Source organism: Ceratotherium simum, chromosome 5 (genome assembly GCF_057802395.1).
Source record: "Ceratotherium simum simum isolate JZ-2026a chromosome 5, ASM5780239v1, whole genome shotgun sequence".
NCBI classification, from domain to species: domain Eukaryota; kingdom Metazoa; phylum Chordata; class Mammalia; order Perissodactyla; family Rhinocerotidae; genus Ceratotherium; species Ceratotherium simum.
In genome coordinates this window covers 63,395,413-63,420,475 of record NC_141904.1, presented here as the reverse complement: position 1 = coordinate 63,420,475, position 25,063 = coordinate 63,395,413, and the positions used below count along the sequence as shown (strand labels likewise).

General features: G+C 40.6%; 1 protein-coding gene across 2 annotated transcripts in view; it reads right to left on the bottom strand.

The window, feature by feature from the left end:
- The window catches only part of ATXN7 (ataxin 7), a 92,231-nt gene that overhangs the window by 47,828 nt on the left and 19,340 nt on the right, over positions 1–25,063 (bottom strand). For both annotated transcript variants that reach the window (XM_087431283.1, XM_087431282.1), the window contains exon 4: positions 2,566–2,670. In XM_087431283.1, the coding sequence (XP_087287409.1) occupies positions 2,566–2,670 (105 nt within the window). The remainder of the gene's footprint in view (positions 1–2,565; positions 2,671–25,063) is intronic.

Below are 25,063 nucleotides of genomic sequence, written 5' to 3'. Positions count from 1 at the left end.
TCTAAGAAGTCTTCTCTGAGTTACTCATCAAGAAGCAATCTGTATTCCTCTTTATTCTTAAGACTTTGGGCTGTTGTATGACTTTAGACACATACCTTCCTGTACCTAGAGCTGTACCTTTATCTTTCTCTCATACCTAGTATGTATCAGGCATTGTATGAGGGGCTTTACTCATGTTGCTTCATAGAATGAACTCATGTTCCTCACTGGGAACCCATGAGGTTGCTATTACTATCCCCACATTATAACATTCCCACATTAGAATGAAGCCGAGGTTGGAAAACTTGCTCAAGGCAAAGAACTAACCTACGGTTCCTCCAAGTTTAGATTTAAATCCAGTATAGTCTGGCTTCAAAATCCTTAACTCCAAAATACTTGGCAATTGACTAACTGCCTTTTCCAATACTAGCCTCTGAGAATCTTAAGCAGGGAGACAATATCTTATTCATCTTTGTACTCACTCTGGTGCCTACCCCAGGGCCTCACCCAGAAGCAGAAACTCAAAGAACCTTTTTATGATTACATAAAAGATTTATTCCTTGGGAAAAAATGGTGGAATGTTGATTATGACAGTGTGACTCTTAAAACAACTGCTGTCCTGACAGCAAGCCCTGTAAGTTCTAGTTTTAAAAATGTATCCCAAAGCTATGCTGTCTCCAGCTCTCCTGCCCTACCTTAGCCTTAGTCTACTATCTCTTGCCTCTGAACTATTTGCTCTGCTTCTACTCTTCTCCCACAATCTACTCTCAGTAAATCAACCAGTGAGGTGGGCCTGTGTGGTTGCTGTTAGTGTTGTCGAATGGATTCTGACTCCTAGCGACCCTGTGTACAGCAGAGTGGAACCCTGCTTGGTCTTTTTGCACCATCCTCTCACATTCCAGCACTATATCAGACAACACTGCTATTCATAGGGTTTTCACGGCCAGTTTTTTCTTAAGTGGGTAGCCAGGTCCTTCTTCCTAGTCTGTCTTAGTTTGGAAGCTCCACTGAAACCTGTCCACCATGGATGATCCTGCTGGTATTTGAAATATCAGTGGCATAGCTTCCAGCATCACAGCAACACGCAGTCGCCACAGTATGACAATGGACAGACAGGTGGTGTGGTTCCCTGACCGGGAAACGAACTTGAGCTGGGGCGGTGAGAGCGCCAAATCTTAACCACTGACCACCAGGGCTGGCTGGGCCTGTGTTACTCCCTTACATAAACCCTTCAATGCCTCCAAACTTCTTACTCTAGCCTACAAGGCTGTGCATGATCAGGGTCCCTGCCTACAAGGCCAGACTTCTCTAGTTTCTACTTCCCTTCACTACCTACCTCCAGCCACACTGGCCTTCTGCAGGCCTGGGTACCAGCTCTTCCCTCTGTTTCAAATGCTCTTATTCTAATTGTCGCTTGGGTGGCTCTCATCACTTAGGGCTCAGGTCACCAGGGTCCCCTTTTCATAGGCTTTGCTTAAACATTCTATCTCAAGTTTGCATTTGTAGTAGTGAAGACAATGAGGAAATAACTTAAAATATGTGTCTAGTTAGTTTTGCCTGTCTCTCCAGCTAGATTTTAAACTCCATGGAGGTAGGAATCACACCGTATCTCCAGTGCCTGAAACAAGGTAGGCACTAAAATACATCTGAGTTGTTACTAAACTGGATATAAAACTAAGTTTTGGGGCCGGCCTGGTGGCGCAGTGGTTAAGTGTGCGTGCTCCGCTTTGGTGGCCCAGTGTTCACAGGTTTAGATTCCAGGTGCGCACCAACGCACCGCCTGTCAAGCCATGCTGTGGTGGCGTCCCATATAAAGTAGAGGAAGATGGGCACGGATGTTAGGCCAGGGCCAATCTTTCTCAGCAAAAAAGAGGAGGATTGGCAACAGATGTTAGCTCAGGGCTGATCTTCCTCACACACAAAAAAACCCCTAAGTTTTATGATGAGAATTTTATTTTAAACACTTTAGGTAGCATTATGACAATGAAAACCAACCTTATTTGGATTATTCCATGATTAAACACCCAGATAACAAGCTTGGAGCCTAGAAGCCCAGGGATGGCTCAGGGGCTGAGGAAACCCCTGAAGTCACAATACCTCCTTCTAAAGTACATGTACATTTTGATGGGGAAGATGTCAGAGCTTCACCATATTCTCAAATTAGAACATACATCAAGACAGACTTAGAACTACTGAACCTGGAAATTTCAAAATCACATTTCCTTTAAAAAAGCCATGTCTCCATACTTTGTATGTATGTGTAATTCTGCCATCCACTAAATTCACAGCCATGGGATATAGATGGAAACAAATCTTTTACTATACTATGCAATATTTCAAAAGTGATTTTATAAAATACATTTTTCTCTAATTTCAATAAAAATCAGAAAATGCACATCACTTTCAATAAAACTCAAGAAAAAAATCCAACATCAGACAGGCATTAACCCATTCAATGAATTAGAAAGCCTGCTTCTTGACAGGGGGAAGGATATTATAACCTGCCTATCCTGTCACTGGCCTTCAGTTTAATCCTGCTTTACCTTTTACCCTCTAAGAATGATTTTTAAATGGTTAAGCACTTACCATAATGTGATTGAAAGGCCTGCGGTTTGACAACCTGATTACAGTCGTTACATACCACCAAGTAGAAATCATCGTGGGCTGGACAGAGACCAAATATTGGCATGTCTGCAACAGAGAAAGAAGGCATCACTCGCTCATCCGGTTCTGATGAACATGAAACCATTTGGGGTGGCGATACTTTCTAGAGGAGCTGCCTTATGATGAAGTGCACCAGGACAAATGTTACACCAGTTTAAAAGTAACTGATGTGGCACATAATGACTATTAAGAGAGAAATCAAATCAGGCTTACAGAAACACCCCTTCAAAATAAAACACACCAAAAATCATTAGTATGAAGTGAAACACAGAAATCTATTAAAATGCAAACAATGAATATAGTCACACAATAAAGCAACTTTAGATGAACTCTACCAAGGGTGATGGGGAAGAATCTGCAACCACATACAATGCTTACCAATTTACAAAGCTGAACTATCTAATGGTTTCATTTGTTTAACTATGCATTCTATTCCAGCCATCTGGTCTCTGAGTTCCATGGAACAGTTAAGAAAGGAAGCAGAGGTTTCACTGAAGAGTAAAATTGCTGGTTTCCATCAGCATTTAATACAAAGAAAATTATTTTTATACTCTTTTTTCAGGTCACAACAACTTCTAGTCCTTTTGCTTACATACTGATGCCAGTGGACAGACGGAACTTCAGTACAAACACAGCAGTTCGTACATTAATCTCAGTCTGGTTACTAGAATAGCGTAAGATACAAGTTGGATTTTTTATAGTAAGAAGTTAACTTAAAACACAAATGTGAAACTAAACTATCTGCATAGACATGAAAACTGAAAGTAACTTGTACTTGGTAATATATGGTTAACTAAAAAGTCCTAACCATGAACAATTAATTATCAACAACAATCTAGGGAACAGAGCTAACAGTTAACATCCAGAATCTAAATCTTTTAAATGTTTCAAAATAGGTGATTTTAAGCAAGTATTTTACACTATATGCGCTACATAGAATATGTGCAATGAACAGATAATTAGCACATTTCAATTAGGCAAATATTTTGGTAGACCAAATACCAAGTTTAAAGGGGGAAAAAGATCCAAAAAGCTAATTAGCCTCTGCTTTCTTTTCTGTAAAATTTAATTTCACACTTTCTCTAGCTTGGGTGATCCTAGTGGTTTTAAAAGAAAAAGAAAATGCCCTGAGGAGATGTAAACTGATGATAATCTCTAAAATATCAAATTATTGATCTAATATCTACACATGGCTATAGCTCAGATGTTCTTAAACAGTTTCTACTACACTGAATTGCACAGATAGCTAGCTATAAATCTGAACTATACCAGGGACCAACCTGATTCGGGGATGCAGCAGCAGCACTGAGCAGTTTCTATGCGCTATTATCTCATTCTATCCTCACAACTACTGAGGCAGATACCAGTATAACCCTATTCGAAAGAGGAGGAAACTGATTCACAGAGAGTTGAAGTACTTTGTCTAAGCTGGGTTTCAGTTCTGACTCATAATGATGGCTTGGATTTGGTCCTTGAAGACCAGAGGAATATGATTTCTAGAAATTCCTTCCAGATTCCAACTCCAATAAGTTAGAATGTCAGGGCTGAACACCTTTGATTGCATAAACTGATTAGATAACATAAGAATCTTCTAGTAGACTGCTGACTTCTGTGACTAAGCTTAATAATTTAATGAAAAATAAGAGCCAAACAATGTGTTATTTTCCTTGAAAGCATGCCCACAGTGAGTTAAAAATAGCATATATGGGAGAAGGGGAAATATTATATCCATATAATGATCAACATGTAATAAGCCATTTTCTATGGCTACAGTCTCTTCACATTTCCTTTCCTTTTTTTTTTTTTTTTTTTGGTGAGGAAGATTAGCCTTGAGCTAACATCTGTTGCCAATCCTCTTTTTGCTGAAGAAGATTGGCTCTGGGCTAACATCCATGCCCATTGTCCTCCACTTTATATGTGGGACACCTGCCACAGTGTGGCTTGATGAGCAGTGTGTACGTCCACGCCTGGATCCGAACCTGCAAAACTCGGGCTGCCGAAGCAGAGTGTGTGAAGTTAACCACTATGCCACCGGGCCGGCCCTGACATTTCATTTTGAAAATAAAAATTTAAAGTAGTTTACCTTAAGTTCCACATACCTCTGTGCTAAATAACTCCGATACAGGACAATTAAAAGGAAAATGTGAATTACAGAAATGGGAAAACACTCATAATTTACAGCTGAAAAGCATGAAATGCCTATAAATATCAAATCAACAGTTTGATTAATGAATCGACTCAGTTTTATTAATTAAATTGTAGTTAAAATAGCATTAAACTAAGCAGTCTCAGTTTAGATTTAGGCCTCTGCAATGTACTGGTTTGTATGGTTTCCCACAGCACTCAATGTCAAGCAATACTGTTTAAAATATATCACTTTGCCAGATATGAGATACTTTTGGGGACTAGCCCCCCAAGCCTTTTATAAATAGGGCCATTTTAAAGATTTTATTTATTCATTTTTTTCCCCCCAAAGCCCCAGTAGATAGCTGTATGTCATAGGTTCACATCCTTCTAGTTGCTGCACGTGGGACTCGGCCTCGCGTTGGACGGAGAAGCGGTGCCCTGGGGCGCGCCCGGGATCCGAACCCGGGCCGCCAGCATCAGAGCGCGAGGGCCATTTTAAAAAAATTAAAAACTGTACCAATTCTTTCAAGTATTAAGAATTCAACTGGCAACAATGACATTTATGTAGAAAATCGTTCTTTTTTGCCCTGATTCCTTTGATCCTTTTGTGAGACTTAGAAAACTAATAAAACTAAGAGAGTTAGGGTCATTCTGTAAGGGATCAGCAATCTATACTTGTGTAAAATTTCAATTTCCTCAAAACTTAAGGTCATCTGCAATTAATAACGACAGTAATGATGCTAACCATAATGATAAACAGCTGGCATTTACTGAGAGCCTACTATGTGCCAGGACCTGTGCTAAGCATTTTTTATATGGTTTATCCTAAAATATAACCCTCATTTTACTGATGGAGATGTGAACTTATCTAATATCACCCAGCAAGAAAGCACAACCAGGACTCAAATTCAGTTTTGCACTATCTGTGAACTCAGTCTTAATCTCTCACTAGCATATCACATCTCCCTAAAAAGCCTGCATGTGTGTGCACGTGTGTGCATGCACACACAGAATCCCTGTGGAAAGAAAGATGGTATACTTAAATCCAGTTGATGCTACCTTATGATACTGAGTTCCTGTTAGGAAAATATATAGCAACTTTAATTTTAGCTTTCTAAATTCTTCATTTTCAAATATCCATATTTGGAAGTAACCTAGAGGATACAAAATAATTTAAATAAAATGTCTTCTTCAGCAAAAAGAAAAAAAGGCGTTCTATATCCTTTTTCTGCACTGGGACATTCCAGAGGCCTTAGCAACAGGAACAGAGTGTGGAATGTTGTGGCAACAGAGAAAATGAAATAATTTTTGTGAAAGACAGTATGTATGTTTCTGAATATTTTTAAAGCGTAAGTTCACAACCAGCCCATCTACAAATTAACATATGGAACTTGCCCAAATGCCAAGCTTGCTTTACAACAGAAAATAAAATAGAGTTGATAAAAACAAGTTCCTACTGAGTTAAAAAAAAGTTTACAAGATACACTTTAAATACACAACTTAAACCACTATATACTTCAAAATAATGAAAAGTTTTAAAATTGTACTTGACCTCACGGACTCTGAACTAATTTGAAAGAATGAATTCTATTGCTTGTAAGCCCTAAATCTTTCTCAGGATTCAGGTCGCCCCGATCTTCCAATTAGTGAGTAGTCCAGCACCCATATCTAGGCCATCCTATACTCTGGAGACCCCAGGCCAGCATAGTAGGAAGGAACGGATGTAAGTACATGGACACATGAGCACATGTGTGCAGAGACTCCATAGTCACACACGGAATGAAGGCCCTCTCTCCGAAACCAGACCCTGAACAGGAGTGAAGGTATTCAGATACTTTGGTGCTGCTATCCCCATTCCGAGGTCTGTACCTAGTAACAAAACTTGAGTGTTATAGCAAAGCATTTCACCCTTGCAGTACCCTGGGTGTCTCCCTTCTCCCACACTCCCAAACTTCTACATGCCAATGACTCCCACATTTCTATCTCTAGCCCAGATGGCTCCTGAGCTCTGTCTAGACTCACATATCTGACTGTCAACTAGACACTGCCATCTGGATGGCTATATACATCTCAAACGGAACAAGCATGTCCAAGAGAACTTAACTTTCCACTCTGCCCTGTTCCCCACCCCCAAAAACTTTCCCCCTTTTGGATAAATGACACCATTCATCCCCTCAATTGTTCAAACTAAAAACCCAGATGTCATCTCTGACTCTTCTTTCCTTCATCACTTCCAGGCTACCAGCAGGTCCAGTCAGCTCTACTCTAAAATTTCTGTCTTCCTCTCTTCATTATCTAGGCCACTGCTGTAAGAGCTTGACACCAGCACCTTTCCAATGGACTATGGAAGAAGTCTCCTAGGTGGTCTACAATCCCTTCCACACAGCTGCCAGAGTGATTCTTTCAAGTCCTCCAACAGATCACGTCATTACCATAAAAATTCTCCAGTGGCTTCCCACTCCTCTCGGAATAAAATCCCAGCCCTTACCATAGCCCCCAAGGCCCTGCCAGATGTTCGTCCATCTCCCTCACCTCCCTCTCACTCTGTTCCTTTATTCCTTGCTCCTCTCTCCTTGGCTCACTCTGCTCCAGGCACAATGACCTCCATTCTCTCCTTAGACCCAGAAAGTTCTTTCTCAGCCAGGCTCTGCCCTTGCTCTTCAAAGATGCCTGGTGCATTCTCACACTAGGTCTTGGCTCAGCTGTCATCTTTCCAAAGGGCTGCCCCCTCCCCCTCCTCAATTAGCTACTCTATCACAGGTATTTAAGCAGAGCGGCTAACAGTGTGGGTCACTCCCTATCACTCTGACTCCAACATGACCTTGGACAAGTGCTATAACCTATTTGAACTTCAGTCTCCATTTGTCAAATGGTGATGATCACAGTACCTAATTTACCCGGTACTTCACAGGGTAGAAAGATTAAGAGAATTAATACATGCAAAGCCTTAGAAGGCCCTAGGAAGTACTCACTCAATGTCGCCCTACAGCCTGTGAGATAGGAGTTATATACCTCCATTGTATTGCTCAGGAAACTAAGGCACACAGATACTGAGACCTCACAAGCAAGTAAGTGGCAGAGTCAAAATTTGACCCAAGCCTGTTGGGCTCAAAAGTCCAGGCAATTCCCAACATTCTCCCAGAAACACTGCCAGAATCTTCCTCCTCCATGCCACTCCCACGGCCAGTGCCCAGAGCTCAGGGCCTGGTGGCCTCCACACACCAGGACAGATCTCCTAACAGGTCCAGAGTTTCTGCCTTCCTTAGCCTCCTCCACTCTACTGCCAAAGCCATGGACCTACAAAACAATAATCCCATTCCTCTCCTTGAAGACTTATGCTGGCTCCAAAGTGGGGCTTGGACCCCTGACCTACATCTCTGCAAGCAAGGCCCTAGAACTCTGGCTCCTCCAATCTCTCCAGTCTGAGTCAACCTGCTCCAGGCTCAAGACTGTCTCGGCTTTCTCAGAACCTGCAGTGTTCTCCCACAATCCTACCTCTTGGCCAGAACAGTACCTGTAGCATGGAAAGCTTTTCTCTTTTCTTTCTGGAGTTCCCACCATTCAATAAGAACCAGCTCCAATGCCGTTTCTGCTGTGCTCTTACTCATACCTTCCTACCTCTGTTACAGTCCTTCACTCACTCATTTATGATTTATGAATGGTAATTTATAAGTGGACACCTCTGTAGCCCTGTCTGATGGCGGACCCCTTGTCTTACCTAGCACAGATCCTGAGACATGAGCTCTTGCTGTGTTTGTGAAGTAATGGCTGCCATTTGGAAGTCTTCCATAGCTTCCAGTTACTCTTAGGTTAAAAACTAAGATCCCTGACCTGGCCCACAAGGCCTTGAACAACTTGGACCTGCCTCTCTCCCCACTGGATCTCTGCATCTGGCCCTTCTGGCCTTCGTTTTGTTCCTGGAGCATACCATGCTCTCTTCTATCACAGTACCCTGGCACTTGCTGTTCCCTCTGCCTGGAAATCACTTCCTCCAGATCTTTACCTGGCTTGTTGGCTTGCTGCTTTACTTCATTTTGTCTCAGCCTCAATGTCACTTCCTTGGAGATCTGGGTAGGCAGGACCCTGTTACATGCTCTCAGAGCACTGGCTTAGCCTTGCTACACAGCACCATCTCCTGTTTGTAAGTATCCACCTAGCTGTGTGAGCCTTGATCTCCTCCCGCTAGACTAAGTTCCACATTTGTCTTGTTTTCTGCTCTAGTGACAGTGCCTAACAACATCTAACTTGACAGAAAGGAAGCAGCAAATGAAAGTGTTAAATATTATTTGATGGATAATAACTGAAGTATTAGATTAAGTCTCTGTGGTGCCATCATAAGTCAAGGTTATAACTGTGCCTTTATGTCATTTAACGACACAGTCATCCACTAGAATTGGGTATGCCCAGTGAGACTCAAGTTCAAGGGTAAGAAGGCTTCCCTTGAACACACAATCCTATTCCTAGAGGCAGTTTCTGGTAAAATTTCATGTTTCAGGGTCTGATTGTCTAATATGCATATTAGCAAATTCTCTTTTGCTAGTGTGTGCAGTGCAGTAACTAAGAGCAGTTCTGGAGTCAGACTACTTGGATTCAAGTCTTCTATTCTCTCTCTTACTAGCTATGTCAACATAGTTAAATTATTTAACCTCTCTGAACTGCAGCTTCCTCATCTATAAAATACAGTTAACAGGACCCATATTTCACACTGTTATTGTGAAGATGAAATGAACTAATCCATGGAGAGCACTCAGTGCTGAGCACATAGTAAACACTCAATAAATGTTAGCAAAAGAAACAAAAACACAAAATATAACACTACAAATGTCTGCTGCAACAGTCCCAGCTCTCACTAATTAAAATCACAGGAGATTGATATATACACCCAAGAGCAACTATTTTACAATGTGAGCTTAACTCTCAAGTGGTCTTGTGCTCCTACTGCTGACCACACAGTCCTCCCTCAAGCAATGACAGGCAAGGGAGCGGCAGAGGAGACTCGCTGGCGCTCTCTCTGCAGAGGATCAAGGCCCATGCTTCACAGTTTAAGCTCTACCATGCAAGCCAGGGAGAACCCAAGATCTTAAGCAAGGAAGCCACGTGATACAAAAGGTCAGTCTGGCATGAGTGTAAATCGACTTATCTAAAGTGGGAGGGTGGTCCTCAAGGGCTGATGCAAAAGTCCGAGTGAGACAGGAAGTGCCTGTGTGATGAAGATGGGGGAAAGCAGACTGAAGACATGCTCTCAAAGACCCTGCAAAGAGCTCAGGAGACCACAGATGGGGGGTGAGGCAGAGGGAGGAAGCCAAACATGGGTCTACAGTTTCTTCCTTCCTCACTGCAGCTAATGTGGATGCGTGAATGGTGGGAGACACAGATGGAAGAACTGAGTTTGATAAGGCAATAGTGCCTAGCAGTTAAAGGCACAAACCTCTGAGCCAGACTGGCTACATTCAAATCCCAGCCCTGCCACTTAACTAGCCTTTTTACCTTGGTTTCCTCATTTATACATGGGTAAAGTAATAGTACTTACCTCATAGGTTACTGTGGGTACTAATGAATATATATAAAATGCTCAGAACAGTGCAAACTACTAATGTGAGCTATCTTTTGTCATCTTCCCCATCACTGTCCTCTGGCCTTTGATCTAAACAGTACCTGTGCTCCCTTCTGTGTATTCCATCTCCCCCCACACACACAGTAACCAATCATTTTTTTTTTAATTATTTTATTTTATTTTTTTTCCCCCAAAGCCCCAGTAGATAGTTGTATGTCATAGTTGCACATCCTTCTAGTTGCTGTATGTGGGACGCGGCCTCAGCATGGCCGGAGAAGCGGTGCATCGGTGCGCGCCCGGGATCTGAACCCGGGCCGCCAGCAGCAGAGCGAGCGCACTTAACTGCTAAGCCACGGGGCCGGCCCACCAATGATTTTTTTAAATCGCAAATGTTACCTGGTCTGATTAAACCCCTTAGTGGTTCTCCAACGTAGACAGAATGAAAACCAACGCTCAGAAGGCCCTGCCTGACCTCTGCAACCTCGAGACATGGCACTCTCCTCCTACTTTCCACTCCAGAATTCTAATCTCCTTGACAATTACGCCAACCACTTTCCCACCTGATGGCCTTTGCTAATCCTGTTCCCTCTGTGCGGAATGCTTTTCCTGGCTGGCTCCAGGTCTCAGCTTACATTCCATCACCTGATTTAAAGCAGGACCTTATCTTTTCAGACAATTCTCTCTTTTCACTCATTAGTTACTTGTGTTTTGGCTATCTCCCTTACTAAGATGTAAGTTCCATGAGGGAGGGGGCCATGTCTGCACAACAGAGTGCCTGGCATACAGTAGGTTCTCAACAAAAGAATTTGAGAAAACCCTTTGGGGGCTGGCCCCGTGGCATAGCAGTTAAGTGCACATGCTCCGCTGCTGGCGGCCCGGGTTTGGATCCCGGTTGCACACCAATGCACCGCTTGTCAGGCCATGCTGTGGCAGCGTCCCACATAAAGTGGAGGAAGATTGGCACGGATGTTAGCTCAGGGCCAGTCTTCCTCAGCAAAAAGAGGAGGATTGGCATGGATGTTAGCTCATGGCTGATCTTCCTCACAAAAAAAAAAAAAAGAAAAAAAAAAAAGGAAGGCCTCTGGATCAGACTTCCTGAGTTCAAATCCCAACACCATCACTAACTAGGAGTGTGACACTGGGCAAGTTCCTCTGCTTCAATATCCTCATCTGTAAAATGGGGATGATAATAGTAGTTACCTTAATGGGTAGTTATGAGGACGAAGTGAGTTAGTATACACAAAGCTCTTACAACTGTGACTGGCACAGACAATGTCTAGATCTGTCTTACCTGTTACGATTATAATTATTTCTATTTTTATTGTCAGTGGGTTACACTCGCCACTGCTTCTAATCTCTGCTGGTCTACAACCACCATCTCTTATAACACTATGTATTAAGTACTTACTATGTGTCAGGTACCATGGCAATTACTCTCTATACATCATTCATTCATTCATGTATTGAATGTCTACTGTGCCTAGATACTATTCCAGGTACTGGGTGTCTATCAGTGAACAAAAATGACACCACCACCAAAAAGCCCTGAGAAGCATTAATACATATAACAAAAATAATAAAAGTTTGCAATTAGTGGGTACTTCCTATGTTCCAGGTACAATGCTAAGTATTAACTCACTAGATCTTCACAATACCATCTACCTCTCACGGTTGCTATCCCCACTTGAAAGATAAGGCAAGCGGGGCACAAGGAGATTACCTGCCTTAAGGCACAGAGCCAGTACGCGGAGGAGCTAGGATTGAAGGTAGGCTACTCCAAGGTACATGCTCTTCACCACCTCACTACATGAGCCTCTCCTCTGCTCAGTGCCTTCTCTGCCTCTCCCAGGGAATCTCTGCTCTTCTGCCTTCTTTAATCAAAGCCAACTAAGGCATCCCATTGGACAGCAGACTTCTGAGGCTACCTCTGGACTGTCTGCTCTCATTGCTACTCAAAAGTTTCTTTAGATATCCGGACTCTCAGCCCCTTTGGTGTATGAAACACTTCTAAGCAACCTGACAGACCTGGAAGGCTGGTCTGCACATAACTGAGCTTTTACTATAGCCAGTCCCAAATGTATTTCAAATGGTAACTCTCAATTCTGGATAATCAAAAGTAAGATCAATGATATAAAAAACATTTTTAATTGCTGTTAAATGAGCTTTAATATCTCAACTGGGAAAGGATAAAATAAAATTTGATTTCCACCCTCCACACACACTTCTCCCTAATTCATATCCTCAGTTCCAATAATTAAAGGGAACTGGAATTTCCTTTGACCATAAGATATTAAACGATGGAACCAACCAGGAACAAAAAAGGCCAATTAACAAGCTGCCAAAATGTATATGATTTGGCCCCCTGTCTGAATTAAAGCAGTCAATAAAAATCAGATTAAAAAAAGAGAAAAATGAGATGTTTCAAGTAAAAAAGCAACCAGGGACCAAAGAGATAGAAAAAAATAGTCCTAATATTTATTAATCACTAATTACAAATGGTCAACCTTATAGTGACCCTCCATAGGTAAAAGCCACCAAGCTATTGTTGTCACTGCTTGTACTAAAATTAAGATATAGCATCTGGGTTAGAACAGGAGGCAAATACCAAAATGCTAGGGAACCTGGGTTAGGGAAGGCAGGTAGGGCTATAGAGGTGACCAACATGGCAGTACACATGATAGGCTGTCTCCTGTGTACCTTAAGCTACTCAAAATACTGTCAGCAAATTCTGACCTTTCAGGGCCAGGCCGGTGGCGCAAGCGGTTAAGTGCGTGCACTCTGCTGTGGCAGCCCGGGGTTCGCCGGTTCGGATCCCTGGCGCTCACCGATGCACTGCCTGGCAAGCCATGCTGTGGCGGCGTCCCATATAAAGTGGAGGAAGATGGGCACGGATGTTAGCCCAGGGCCAGTCTTCCTCAGCAAAAAAAAAAAAAAAAAAAAAATAGAGGAGGATTGGCAGATGTTAGCTTAGGGCTGATCTCCTTACAAGAAAAAAAAAAAAATTCTGACCTTTCAAGTCAGAAACTAAGCCTGAAATGCCGTGTGTTCTAAATGTTGAAGTGCCTGCCAAAATCCTTACTGAATATTATCTGCATCACTACCATTCAACTAAGCTTGTAGCCTATGGTAAGATGTGGGCTGTAAGAGAGTTTACCACTTCACGGGTATGGTTACCTCAAGCCAGGTACTTAACCTATAGACATTCAGTTTCTGCACTTGAAAAATGGTGAAAACAATGGCATCTATCTCAGCAGACTGTTGGATTGAATGAGATAATTCATGTAAAACGCCTGGCTCTATGTTTGTCTAAACACAGTAAGCAGAGTGTATATAAGGGTTCAATAAAGAGTAGTGTTAATTTTATTATTATCATTATTGTTATGGTTACGGTTATAACCTCATGACTCAGTTAAGAACACCATGCCTTCTTTTGTTCAAAAGGCAGTCAATACAGCAACACTATATCTGCCAGGTATCTTGTATGCAGAAAACCCATGGCTCTCATACAACTAAGAACAGCAGTAACTATGGAATGGCATTGTCTGTTGACCTATTTTTATGTTTTTAGATGGTCAGCCTTATATAGACCATATCTTGGGCCATAAAAAAAATCTCAACAAATTTAAAAGAATTAAAATCATCCCAAGTATGTTCTCTGACCACAATGGAATCAAATTAGAAATCAGTAACAGAAAGATAACAAGAAAATTTCCAAACACTTGGAAACTAAACAAGATACTTCAAATAAGCCATAACCAAACAATGTAATCCACAATATTAACAGGCTAAAGAAGAAAAATCATCCTACCATAATAATTGACACAGAAAGAGTATTCATGATACAAAACAACACAAAACAAAAACACACCCCAGATAACTAGGAATAGAGTTAACACCATCAAGAACATTTCCAAAAAACCTACCTCATCATACTTAATGGAGAAAGACTGCCTGCTTCCTCGTAAGATCAGAAACAAGGCAAGGACATTCACTCTCATCACTGCTATTCAGCATAGTACTGAAGTTCTAGCCACAGAAATAAGGCAAGAAGAGGAAATAAAAGGCATACAGATTGGAAAGGAAGAAATAAAACTGTCCCTATTTGCAGATGACCTGATGGTTTATGCAGAAAATCACACGGAATCTATAAAAAACCTCCTAGAATTTACCAGTTTAGTAAGATCACAGGATACAAAATTGCCTTAGTCTGTTCAGGTTGCTATAATGAAATACCACAGACTGGGTGGCTTACAAACATTTATTTCTCACAATGCTGGAAGCTGGGAAGTCCAAGATTCAGGTGCCAGCAAATTTGATGCCTGGTGAGAGCCTGCCTCCTGGTTCATAGTGGCCTTTTTACTGTGTCCTCCACATGGAGGAAGGCGCAAGGGAGCTCTCTGGAGCCTCTTATAATTATAAGGGCACTGATCCCCTTCATGGGCTCCACCCTCATGACCTAAACATTTGCCAAAGGCTCTTCTTCCAAAATCATCACATTTGAGGATTAAGTTTCAACTTGAATTTGGTGGTGGTGGGGGGGGGGGGATACAACATTCAGTCTATGAACAAGATCAACAGACAAAAATCAATTGTCTTTCTATATACTAGTAACGAACATGTGTAAACCAAAATTAAATGGCTTGCCTTCAGTTGGCACAGCATGTTAAGTATTTTATTTGCTTTATGGTATAGCTGAGTATTATCCAACAGCCATGTGGCTGTGATGAATGTAGCAAACTAGAGATCTGTATCTTTTATAAGTACCTTAAGAGGATGTTATAAGATGTAATTAGCTCATATTTATTAAGTCTAAACATCTTACCAAAAACATGCCCCAGAAGGTCCAGGACTTTTTAATAGATAATGAAAGTACAATAAGTGTCTTGAGTTTGGTTCAGATTCCTCAAGTCAGAATGAAAATGCTCTTTAGATGCATTTTCTAATAAGACTGTGGCTTAAGAGTCACAATGAAGAAGAAGGTACACCCAACTCTATATTTATCCTAAAAGTAAAGTCTTGCTGCTAGAAGTATGGTCCATGGACCAATAGCCTCTATCACCAAGAACTTGGTTAGAATTACAGAATTTCAGGCCCCAACCCAGACCTACCAAATCAGAATGCACATTTTAACAAGATTCTCAGGTGATTTATATGCATGTTTGAGAAGCACTGAAAATAGAGCATCATACAATCTGGACTGAAACTGGAATAATATTACCAATATTGGAGAAATTATTCACATCATTGTAATCCAGACTTTCTCCAATCCATCTATCAAACGTATATTGAGCATATTTGTTCAAACGTATGTTGCTGAAATGTATATTTAGTATATTGTACATTGTAGAATATAATAAATGTATATTGTATGATGTATATTGAATATATTAGTCTGTAGTTTTTAGTTCTTGTGATGTCTTTACTTTTGGTATCAGGGTACTGGCCTCACACAACGAAATGAGAAGAGTTCCCTCTTTTTCTATTTTTTAGAAAAGTTTGTGTAAGACAGGTGCTAATTCTTTATACATTTAGTAAAATCCACTGGTGAAGCCATCTGGGCCTGAGCTTCCTTCATGGGAAGTTTTAACGTTACTAATTCCAATTCTTGTACTAAGTCTATTCAAATTTTCTAATTCTTCTTGAGTCAGTTTTGGTAGTTTGGCAGTATATAGGAATTTGTCCTTTTCATCTAGGTTATCCAATGTGTTAGCATACAGTTGTTCACAGCATTCTCTTATAATCCTTTCTATTTCTCTAAGGTCAGTAGTGATGTCACCTATTTAATTCCTGATTTTAATAAGAGTAATATGGTGAAATCTAGCTAAAGGTTTGTCAATTTTACCAAAAGCAAAGTACTCTGACCTTGTTCAAGTACCAACTTTTGGTTTCACTGATTTTCTGTATTGTTTTTCTATTCTCTAGTTCATCTATTTCCACTCTAACGTTTCTTGTCTTCTTTCTGCTTGTTTTGTGTTTAGTTTGCTCTTCTTTCTCTCATTTCTTAAGGTGGAAGGTTAGGTTATTAATTTGAGATCTCTCTTACTTTTCAATATAGCTGTTTACAGCTATAAATTTTCCCTTAAGAACTGCTTTAGTTGCAGTGTATAAGTTTTGGTATGTTGTGTTTCATTTTCATTAATTTCAAAGTATTTTATAATTTCTCTTGTGATTTCTTCTTTGACCCACTGCTTATTTGAGTGTGTTGCTTAATTTCCACGTTTGTGTATTTCCCAAATTTCCTTCTACTGTTAATTTTTAATTTTACTTTATTGTGGTTAGAGAACATACTTTGTACCTGTATGATTTCAGTCTTTTTGCATTTATTGAGGTTTATTTTATTATGGCCTAACATATGATTTTGGAGAATATTCCATGTGTGCTTGAGAAAAATGTGTATTCTGCTGTTGTTGGTTAGGTCTAGTTGGTTTATATTTTTCAAGTCTTCTACATCCTTGTTGATCTTCTGCCTAGCTGTTGTATCCATTCTTGCAGTTACTGAAGTCTCCAACTATTACTGCTGAATTGTCCATTTCTCCTTTCAGTGTCAGCTTTTTGCTTCATATATTTTGAAGCTCTCAGGTGCATGTATGCTTATAACTGTTATTTCTTCCTGATGGATTGACATACTCATGACTATAAAATGTCTTCCTTCATCTCTAATGGCAATTTTTTAAAGAAAAGTCTGTTTTGTCTGATATTTGTATAGTCAGTCTAACTCTTTTGACTACTGTTTGCATGGTCTATCTTTCCATTAACTTTCAACATATTTCTGACTTTGAATCTAAAGTATGTCTCTTGCTGACAGCATATTGTTAGATCATGATTTTTTTTAATCCACTGTGTCCACTTGTGCCTACCAATTAGTGTTTAGTCCATTAACATTTAATGTAATTACTGATAAGGTAGGATTTATGTCTGTGATTTTGCTATTTATTTTCTATTATGTATTGTCTTTTTTTGTTCTTCTATTCTATTACTGCATCCTTTTGTGTTAAATTGAATATACAAGTATACCTTTTTAATACCCCTTTTTTCTTTTACTTTTCTTCCCCCTTAAGTTATTTTCTTAATGGTTGTCCTGGGGATTACAATTAACAGCTTAACTTCAAACAATGTAGAGTTTGAATAAAAGTAACTTAATTTCAACAGTATATAAAAAGCTTTGCTTTAACATGGTGCCATTTTGTGTTTTTCCCCTGCACAAGGACCATATATTGTTGTTTTTTTTTGCTTGTCTTGTAATTTTTTGTTGAGAATTGGACATTTTAAGTTATATAATGTGGCAACTCTGGAAACTAGATCCACCTGTCCTTTTCGTTTGTTTCAAGTGATTTTCCTGGTCTAATTTGTAAGTCTGTATTCTTTTTATGTGTGGTTAAGTCAAGTCTCTGCTTGGTTTTCTAATTATTGGACAAGGATTTCCTTAAATATCGAGAACCCATAAGTCTCTCAGCCTTTGCTGAGAGGCTCTGTGCGTATGTTGGCACATGCTTTCAATGCTCTAGCAAGCAGTTTACAACTTAGTCTTCACTTTCTGCTTACATAGAGTCTCAAGGTCAGCCAGATGTGAAAGATTAGGGCTTTCCCAGGTCATTCTTGTGGACGTGTACAGCACATATATATATATACACACACACGGTTTTCTAGATTCCCAGGAATATGTTGGAGTTCTTTAAAGCTCCCAAATGACATCTCATTCCCCAGTGTTTCCTATTTGGTTTTTTGGTCAGCCTCTTGTTACCCCCAACTGGTATCACCACCTCAGACAACTGTGATGTTCAATAATTGCCGCTAATTTTTCTTGACAAACACCCTAGGGATAGGGCACAGAGTGAGCTCTGAGCCAGCTCAAATAAAGCCAGGTTCTGAGAACAGAGCTTTTTAGGGAGCTACTAGACAGTTCACACAGTGTCAATTCTCTGGAGATAGGGCTTTAAGGAACTCCAAACTCATTCTGTCCTCTCTGGTGGCTTCTAAGTAGCTGGTTTTCACAGCTACCATAGTTGTCAGACTGCTAGTTTTCAAAGTTAATGTAGAGCTGAGGGGGGAAGGAATACGGTGAGTTAAAACACCACAAAGTTTGCTGTATGTACAGAGATTCAGCCCTTTTTCTTACATAAATGCTCAACAGATCCTGTAAGCCATTAATGTTCAGAATTCCGAAAAAGTTAATTTTGACATTTCTTGCCAGTGTTCTCATTGCTTTTACAGAGGAGAAGATTTTCAGAGGTCCTTACTCTGCCATCTGGAAGTGCTTACTGGAAGTCTTTTAATGGAGGATAAATATTATCAGATTATTATTTTCAACATTGCTCAGACTGCAGTGTGGAGAAGGGAGGTCCGCAGTTCAAAAGTGGAAGTGAGGAGGCCAGTCAGTTGCTGTTTGCAATAGTACAGGTGAGAGATGTGGGGTAGCTTTGACTTGGGAATAGCAGTGAGATGGCACAGAAAAGATTCAGAGATATTCAGAAGGAACTGTTGACATGACTTAGTAATGGCCTGGATACAAGGGTGGTGCAGAGAACGATGCCAAGTTCCTGTCCTGCAGAACAGGATGGATGGCTGGTACTGGTCTCTGAGAAGGAATCCTGGAAGAATGCCAGGTCTGAGAATGAGGAACACAGACTTGGGATGTTTGACATCTTGGTGCCTCTGAGATTTCCAAGAAGCTACCAAGGAAGCCATCATCTTGAAGACTCTCCCCTAATTTTAGAGAAATGTTTTATAATTCAAGTCCTAAAACATTATTTCCTGCATATGAAAAAAAAATAGAGAGACAAAAAAACAGGCAAGGCATATATATATTATACCTTCAATTCACCCAGGAATTAAAAAATGGTTCCAAGAACGATGAGAACCACACATAAATGTCTTCAACTACTCATTGCTTACACTCAAGTTAAAGCTTTCCCCAAAGGCAGCTGTATTTAAAAAGAAGTTACAATAAAAGATAAATCTTCCCTGTGTCTAAAAAGATTCTGTTGCACTCATACATATATGTCAATTTAATATTCTCAATGATGCCTATGAACACAACTGAAATCAATCACATTCGTTCATGCCTCCGCTCATTCCGTAAATACTAGAGTGTCTCCCAGTCGACAGCACACGGTCAGACCTAGGAGACAGCTGGGAATAGGTCAGACTAGGTTCCTGAAGTGCGAACTGTTCTTTTGGTCTTAACGCCAACTTCTCTGAAAATCATACTTTTTTAGTTCTGTAATCATTTCCGTTAGGCCTTGCTTCATGCAGGAAACTCACTTGTTCAGCTGCTTTTTCTAGTTGGGTTTGGGGAGGGACAGATTTGTAAGGGAACACAAAGGGGGAAGAGGAGCGTTGGCTACTGGTTAATCACTTCTACTCCTAATCTCTCTTAATGCCACAAAGGCTTTTTCTGTTTAAACAGATTAGGTGCAGTTTATTACCACTGGGAAATTTTAAAGTATATCAAGTTTGTTTTGACTGTTAGCTCATTTCTGTTTCAATAACTAGAATACCTAATGGGGCAATATTTTCACCAAGCAAGTTTTACACATTCTCTTATCTCAGTTTTACTTCTTCAGACTTCACAGTTTCACTCCTTGTCCTTCCAGGGGAAACTGGTCAACACACCTGAACAAGGTACTCAAAGCTCACTTACCACAACCATATGCAAACAGATGTGGTTGGCAGATAACACCCTGCATGGCCACAGTTCAGAGTGATGCCTCAAGTTAGACACCCAATTCTCCCCAGGTGTTTGTTTGTTTGTTTGAGTGCTTCTGAAGTAAAAGGTCAGGCAAATGTTTAAAATACAATATACAGTCATGAGTCACTTAACGACGGGCATACTTGTGTGAAATGTGTCATTAGCTGATTTTGTGGTTGTGCAAACATCATAGAGTGTACTGAAGGGGAACAAAATTTGCCACCCCAAAATGTGTCTCTTTAACATGAGGATTACCTTAGGCTGATGATTTTTAAGAAACAAAAGACTCAGAAAGTTTTTCTTGTTACCTCTCCTTTAACTGCCTAAAAGAACTCAGATAAAAAAACCTGTCTCAGGAAGCGAGCTATCACCTGAGCACAACATAAACTAGGTGGTAGACAGCGAGGAACCTAGAAAAGCTTGTTTGTTGGGCTCCCTTCTCTGTTCTTCTGTTTTTGTGTGGCCAAACATTTATTTACCAAACATTTGCTCTTTTTTCATCTACCTGTGAATTGCCTTCCTTCCCTTTGAAGTCCCTAACTCTCCCCACCCCCAACATCTTCTTTTGTCTTTAGTTGAAGATGGTATTTAAGGTGAGGTCTTTGGCCACTCTGGCGAGTTACTCTATTTTCCTGGGTTTCTCCCATGTAGACATGTCATTAAACCTCTGTTTTTCACTTGTTAATCTATCTCACATCAATTTAATTCTTAGGTCAGCCAGAAGAAGCTAGAAGGGTAGAGGAAAATTTCTTCCTTCCCTACAGTACTTACACAGATCTAGACAGTGTAGCCTACGACAACCCTAGGCTATATGGTACTAATCTTATGGGAGCACAGTTGTATAATATGTGGTCTGTTGTTGACCAAAACATCGTTATGCAACACATGACTGTAATAATAAGAGCCACTGTGTCAAACATTTATTGAAAACTTACTGGGCCAGACAGTGTGCTAAGTACTTTACATGCTTTATGTTATGTAATCCTCACAACCCTGTGATATAGGTACTATTATTAGCCCAAGTTTACAAATGAGGAAACAGGCGTGGAAAGATTAAGTAACTGGCCCAAGATCACACAGCTGGCAAGAGGTGGGGCTGGGGTTAAAGGTTAAATCTAGTTGACTCCAGATCCTAGTTCTTAACCAGCATGCAATGACATGTCACTGGTCACAGAGCTTCATTCCTTCCCCCAACAAGTATTTACTAAGGAGCCTAGTAGTGTCATCTCTGGGGAGGAGTAAACTAGAAATACAAAGATTCAGCCCTTACAGAATTGACACAGCTTCTTACATTATAAAAATTGTTTACTTTAAGACACTTGTCTGGGCAAAACTATTCACATACATTACTTTATACATAGTGCTACTTAAAATTCACCATTGGCCTAATAAATCCCAATTACCCTAAATTATAATGTATAAAAAATCATATTGGAAATGATTTTAGTGGGAAGGGGTGGGATCCAAATATGTTTAACAGAGGTACAAAACATTCAACTATATTTGTAAAAGACTAACATGACAATTCACACTTTCTCCCCCCATTCAACACATCAGGAGGCACTTAAAACAACAGGGAAAAACAACTTTATGTGCTAATAAATGGAAACTAAGAGAAACTATACTTTTGCCCCACTAAGCCCCTGGTCTATTTTATTTTAGTTAACATATTGCAGTCCTCCCTCATTTCAAAAAAACAACCGACACACTGCCTTATTTACGTCTATGCTTATCAGTAATGACATGGCCATATCTCTACAAACAGTTGGTTAATTAATTTGTACCCCTATCTTCTGGCAGCCTGCCTAGGCAACCGAACAGGAAAAATAATTACACTAGGCCAAAGCAGGAACATTTTCAACTCTCCTTTCTGAAATTTCTTATCCTGGGGCCTGTTGCCTTTTTTAAATGGGTATGAGTTGTAGAACACTTACAAATCAGATTAAGGTCATTAGAAGATGATAATGTTTCCATTCTTTACTACAGCATGAATATTCAATCAGGAAGGAAAGGGGCAGACTACAAAACTGACCAACCAGTCAAAGGCACAAAGTATGGGCTGAGTAGAATCATGAATGAAGAAAAACCCAGCGCTATTCCAGGATAGACCTTCATCTCTTTCATTATCTTAGATCTGAGGTTACTCTATCAACAAATATTTACCTAGAACCTACCATACGCAGTCCCCTACTTTCCTACACAAAACCTTATGTGAGGAAGCCAAACAGGAGATTTCTGGGATCCTGTACTTGGCACCACAAATCACAAAATTTCTAATTAGATATCACCTTTGAAACTCAGTCTCCGGGATGTATTTCTAGCACTTCAAAAGTATACACAACAGTGCCTTGATCAGCTTAAGCCCACCTAACATACAATTGATGTCAGAGTTTTCTGCATGCCTGACGATTTTCATCTGTCTAGATTTTGACAGGGAAGTTCCACTTTAAGAGAGGAATCAGTTGGTTCTAAAGTTTCTAAAGTCAGTTGAAATCATCCTTGAAAATTTCTCAGACACCACACAGAGCCCAACCAGTAAGTCTTACACAGCCAGTTGTGTCACTAATGTTAGAACAGATGGCTGTTTCTACCAGATGAAATAGTTGGCTTGTGTTTAGGGGCTTTATTGTATGAAAAAAATCCATGTAATTAAACACCAGAATCACAGGATAATGTGATGCTTACACTTTGAGACACTCGTGGGAACTGAGACCATATAAAGGAAAAGCAATCAATAGTCCATAATTATTTGTGTGCTTACTATGTTCAAAGCACTCTTGCAGGATGCTACTATCTTTCAGGATAACAGCAGTGAGCAATATCCTCTCCTCATGGAATCAACTTACGTTGATTCACACCTCCCATTCAAGCATATTTCAGGGCAATATGCATTGAAAGACTGGTGAAATTAGCCACACTATTTTTCTCTTTTGTGCCATTGTATGGTATAATTTGCCTAAGTTACAAGTATTTATGATGCAACCCTTTTGTAAAAGTTTGAGACATATGTTTCTTATCACCAGTGTCGGAAAACTAGTTTGTACTGTATACTCATCTTCATAGCAAGCAAAATGCAGTAAAACAGTCAAATAACCACTCAAACACACTGCTGAAAGGGCAAAATAGGGACTACTGAAAAAAACACTGTTGGCACCGACATCAAGTGAGAGACTGCACTGTTCTTCGTCCTGAGCTGTATGACGGTCCAAAACCCTACGAAAGGCCATTTAAGGGCATCATCATAGAACACCGGAAAGTGCAGGCTATTCAAACATTTGAGACTCTGTGCTGAGTACCAGGAATGAATGGCACGGTCAGACAGCCTTTGCCCACACAGAGCTTCCAATCCAGGTGCAAAGCCCAGACATACACAGAAACACCACATTCCTTAATTTCAAAGCTGCCATCAAGTTGTGTCAATATCAGCCTTTGAGGAAAAATCATGTGCTCTTTAACTTATAATCCATTCTGATTTCAGAAATATTGAAGCAAGAGAAAAACAGGCATCCTGGAATCAAGGCTATATAGGAATAGCTACTCTGGCACTTCATGGGTGCTGCTGTGGAATATCAGTAAAACTCAGGGTAGGAAGGGAGTGCTCCTCTTGGTAGCCACCCATAAGAATTTAGTTAATGCAGTGCCACAAGAATCTCAATAAGGGATCTCCTCCATAATGTATTTCTAAGGAAGGAGCTAGAACTCCTTCAAAAGCATAACACCAGCAACATCAATACTCATTCATTCAAACATTTATCAAGCACCTCCTATGCATCAAACACTGAACAACATTCCTATATGCCAAGCACTGAGCAAGGGGCTTTTACATACATTAAAGTGGTGGTTCTCAGTAGGGGGCAGTTTTGCCCTCCAGGGGATACTGGCAATGTTTGGAGACATTTTTAGTTGTCACAACTGGAGTGAGTGGTGCTAGTGGCATTCAGTGGTGGAGTCCAGATATGCTGCTAAACATCCTATAATGCACAGAACAGTCAGTCCCCCACAACAAAGAATTATCTGGCCCCAAATATCAGTAACAATGGGGTTGAGAAAGCCTGCATTAATTAAAGCACCCTCAAAATGGCCCTGTAGGGGAAACACTACTCTAATCCATGCCCACTTGTGAGGAAACTGAGGCTAGGAGATGTTAAATACCTTGCCCAAGGTCAGCGGGGAAGTGATGGAGCAGAGATTGTCACCCAGGAAATGCGATGCTGCTGTGCAACAAGCATTAACACCCTGCAAAACTCTTAGTATGATTACAGGAACCCAAAGAGGAAGTACTTAAAGAACTGAGTCACCAGGACATAATACTCCTCATTTCACCCTCTCTTCCTCCAGTTCCCATCCAAAAGTATTCCCTTTCTAGCTTTCACACAGGCCATCTCTTTCCTAGTGCTCCCCCATCCCATCCTCATCTCTGGAAAGAGGTGTTTAAGTAGGATAACTGTCTGATTTCTGATTTCTCCAGCCACTGTTTAAAGAGTGGTTCCCATAAGGACAAACAAAAACATCCCCTGCCCCCAAGAACCCAGAGAACCAGGCAATTCTTTCTGTGAATTCTCTTCCTGGAAATGGCGAAACTTCAACACACAGTGCGCCAAAAAGCCCAGACTCAATCACAGCCTCTCAGTAGACAGAAATGAAGAGGCTATGGCAGGTGGGAGAGGCTGCCAGCTGACAGGCAAATATGAAAGGACAGGACACACGGGGGTGGTTTTCAGACTTCCCCAGCTCCTAGAGGAATTAGTCCCTGGCCTCTCAGTACAAATGTAGTGTTGGCCATTAGCTGCAAAGGAGTTAGGGCAGTTGATGGTTCTGAAAATAAGGATGAACATCAGCAGCTTTTCAAGTGCAAAATTTGTGAATGAATCGACCACCCAACTTCCAATTATCTTTTTTTTTTGAAAACTGAGGATGCTATCTTAAAATAAATACTATACAAACTAATAAAAAAAAAAATCAACTAGCCACTCCCTCCAATAGACACCTGTGAGGCATCAACTTCATTACCCCTTCAGCAGGAACCACTGCCCCCTCCCCAGAAAGGTTCG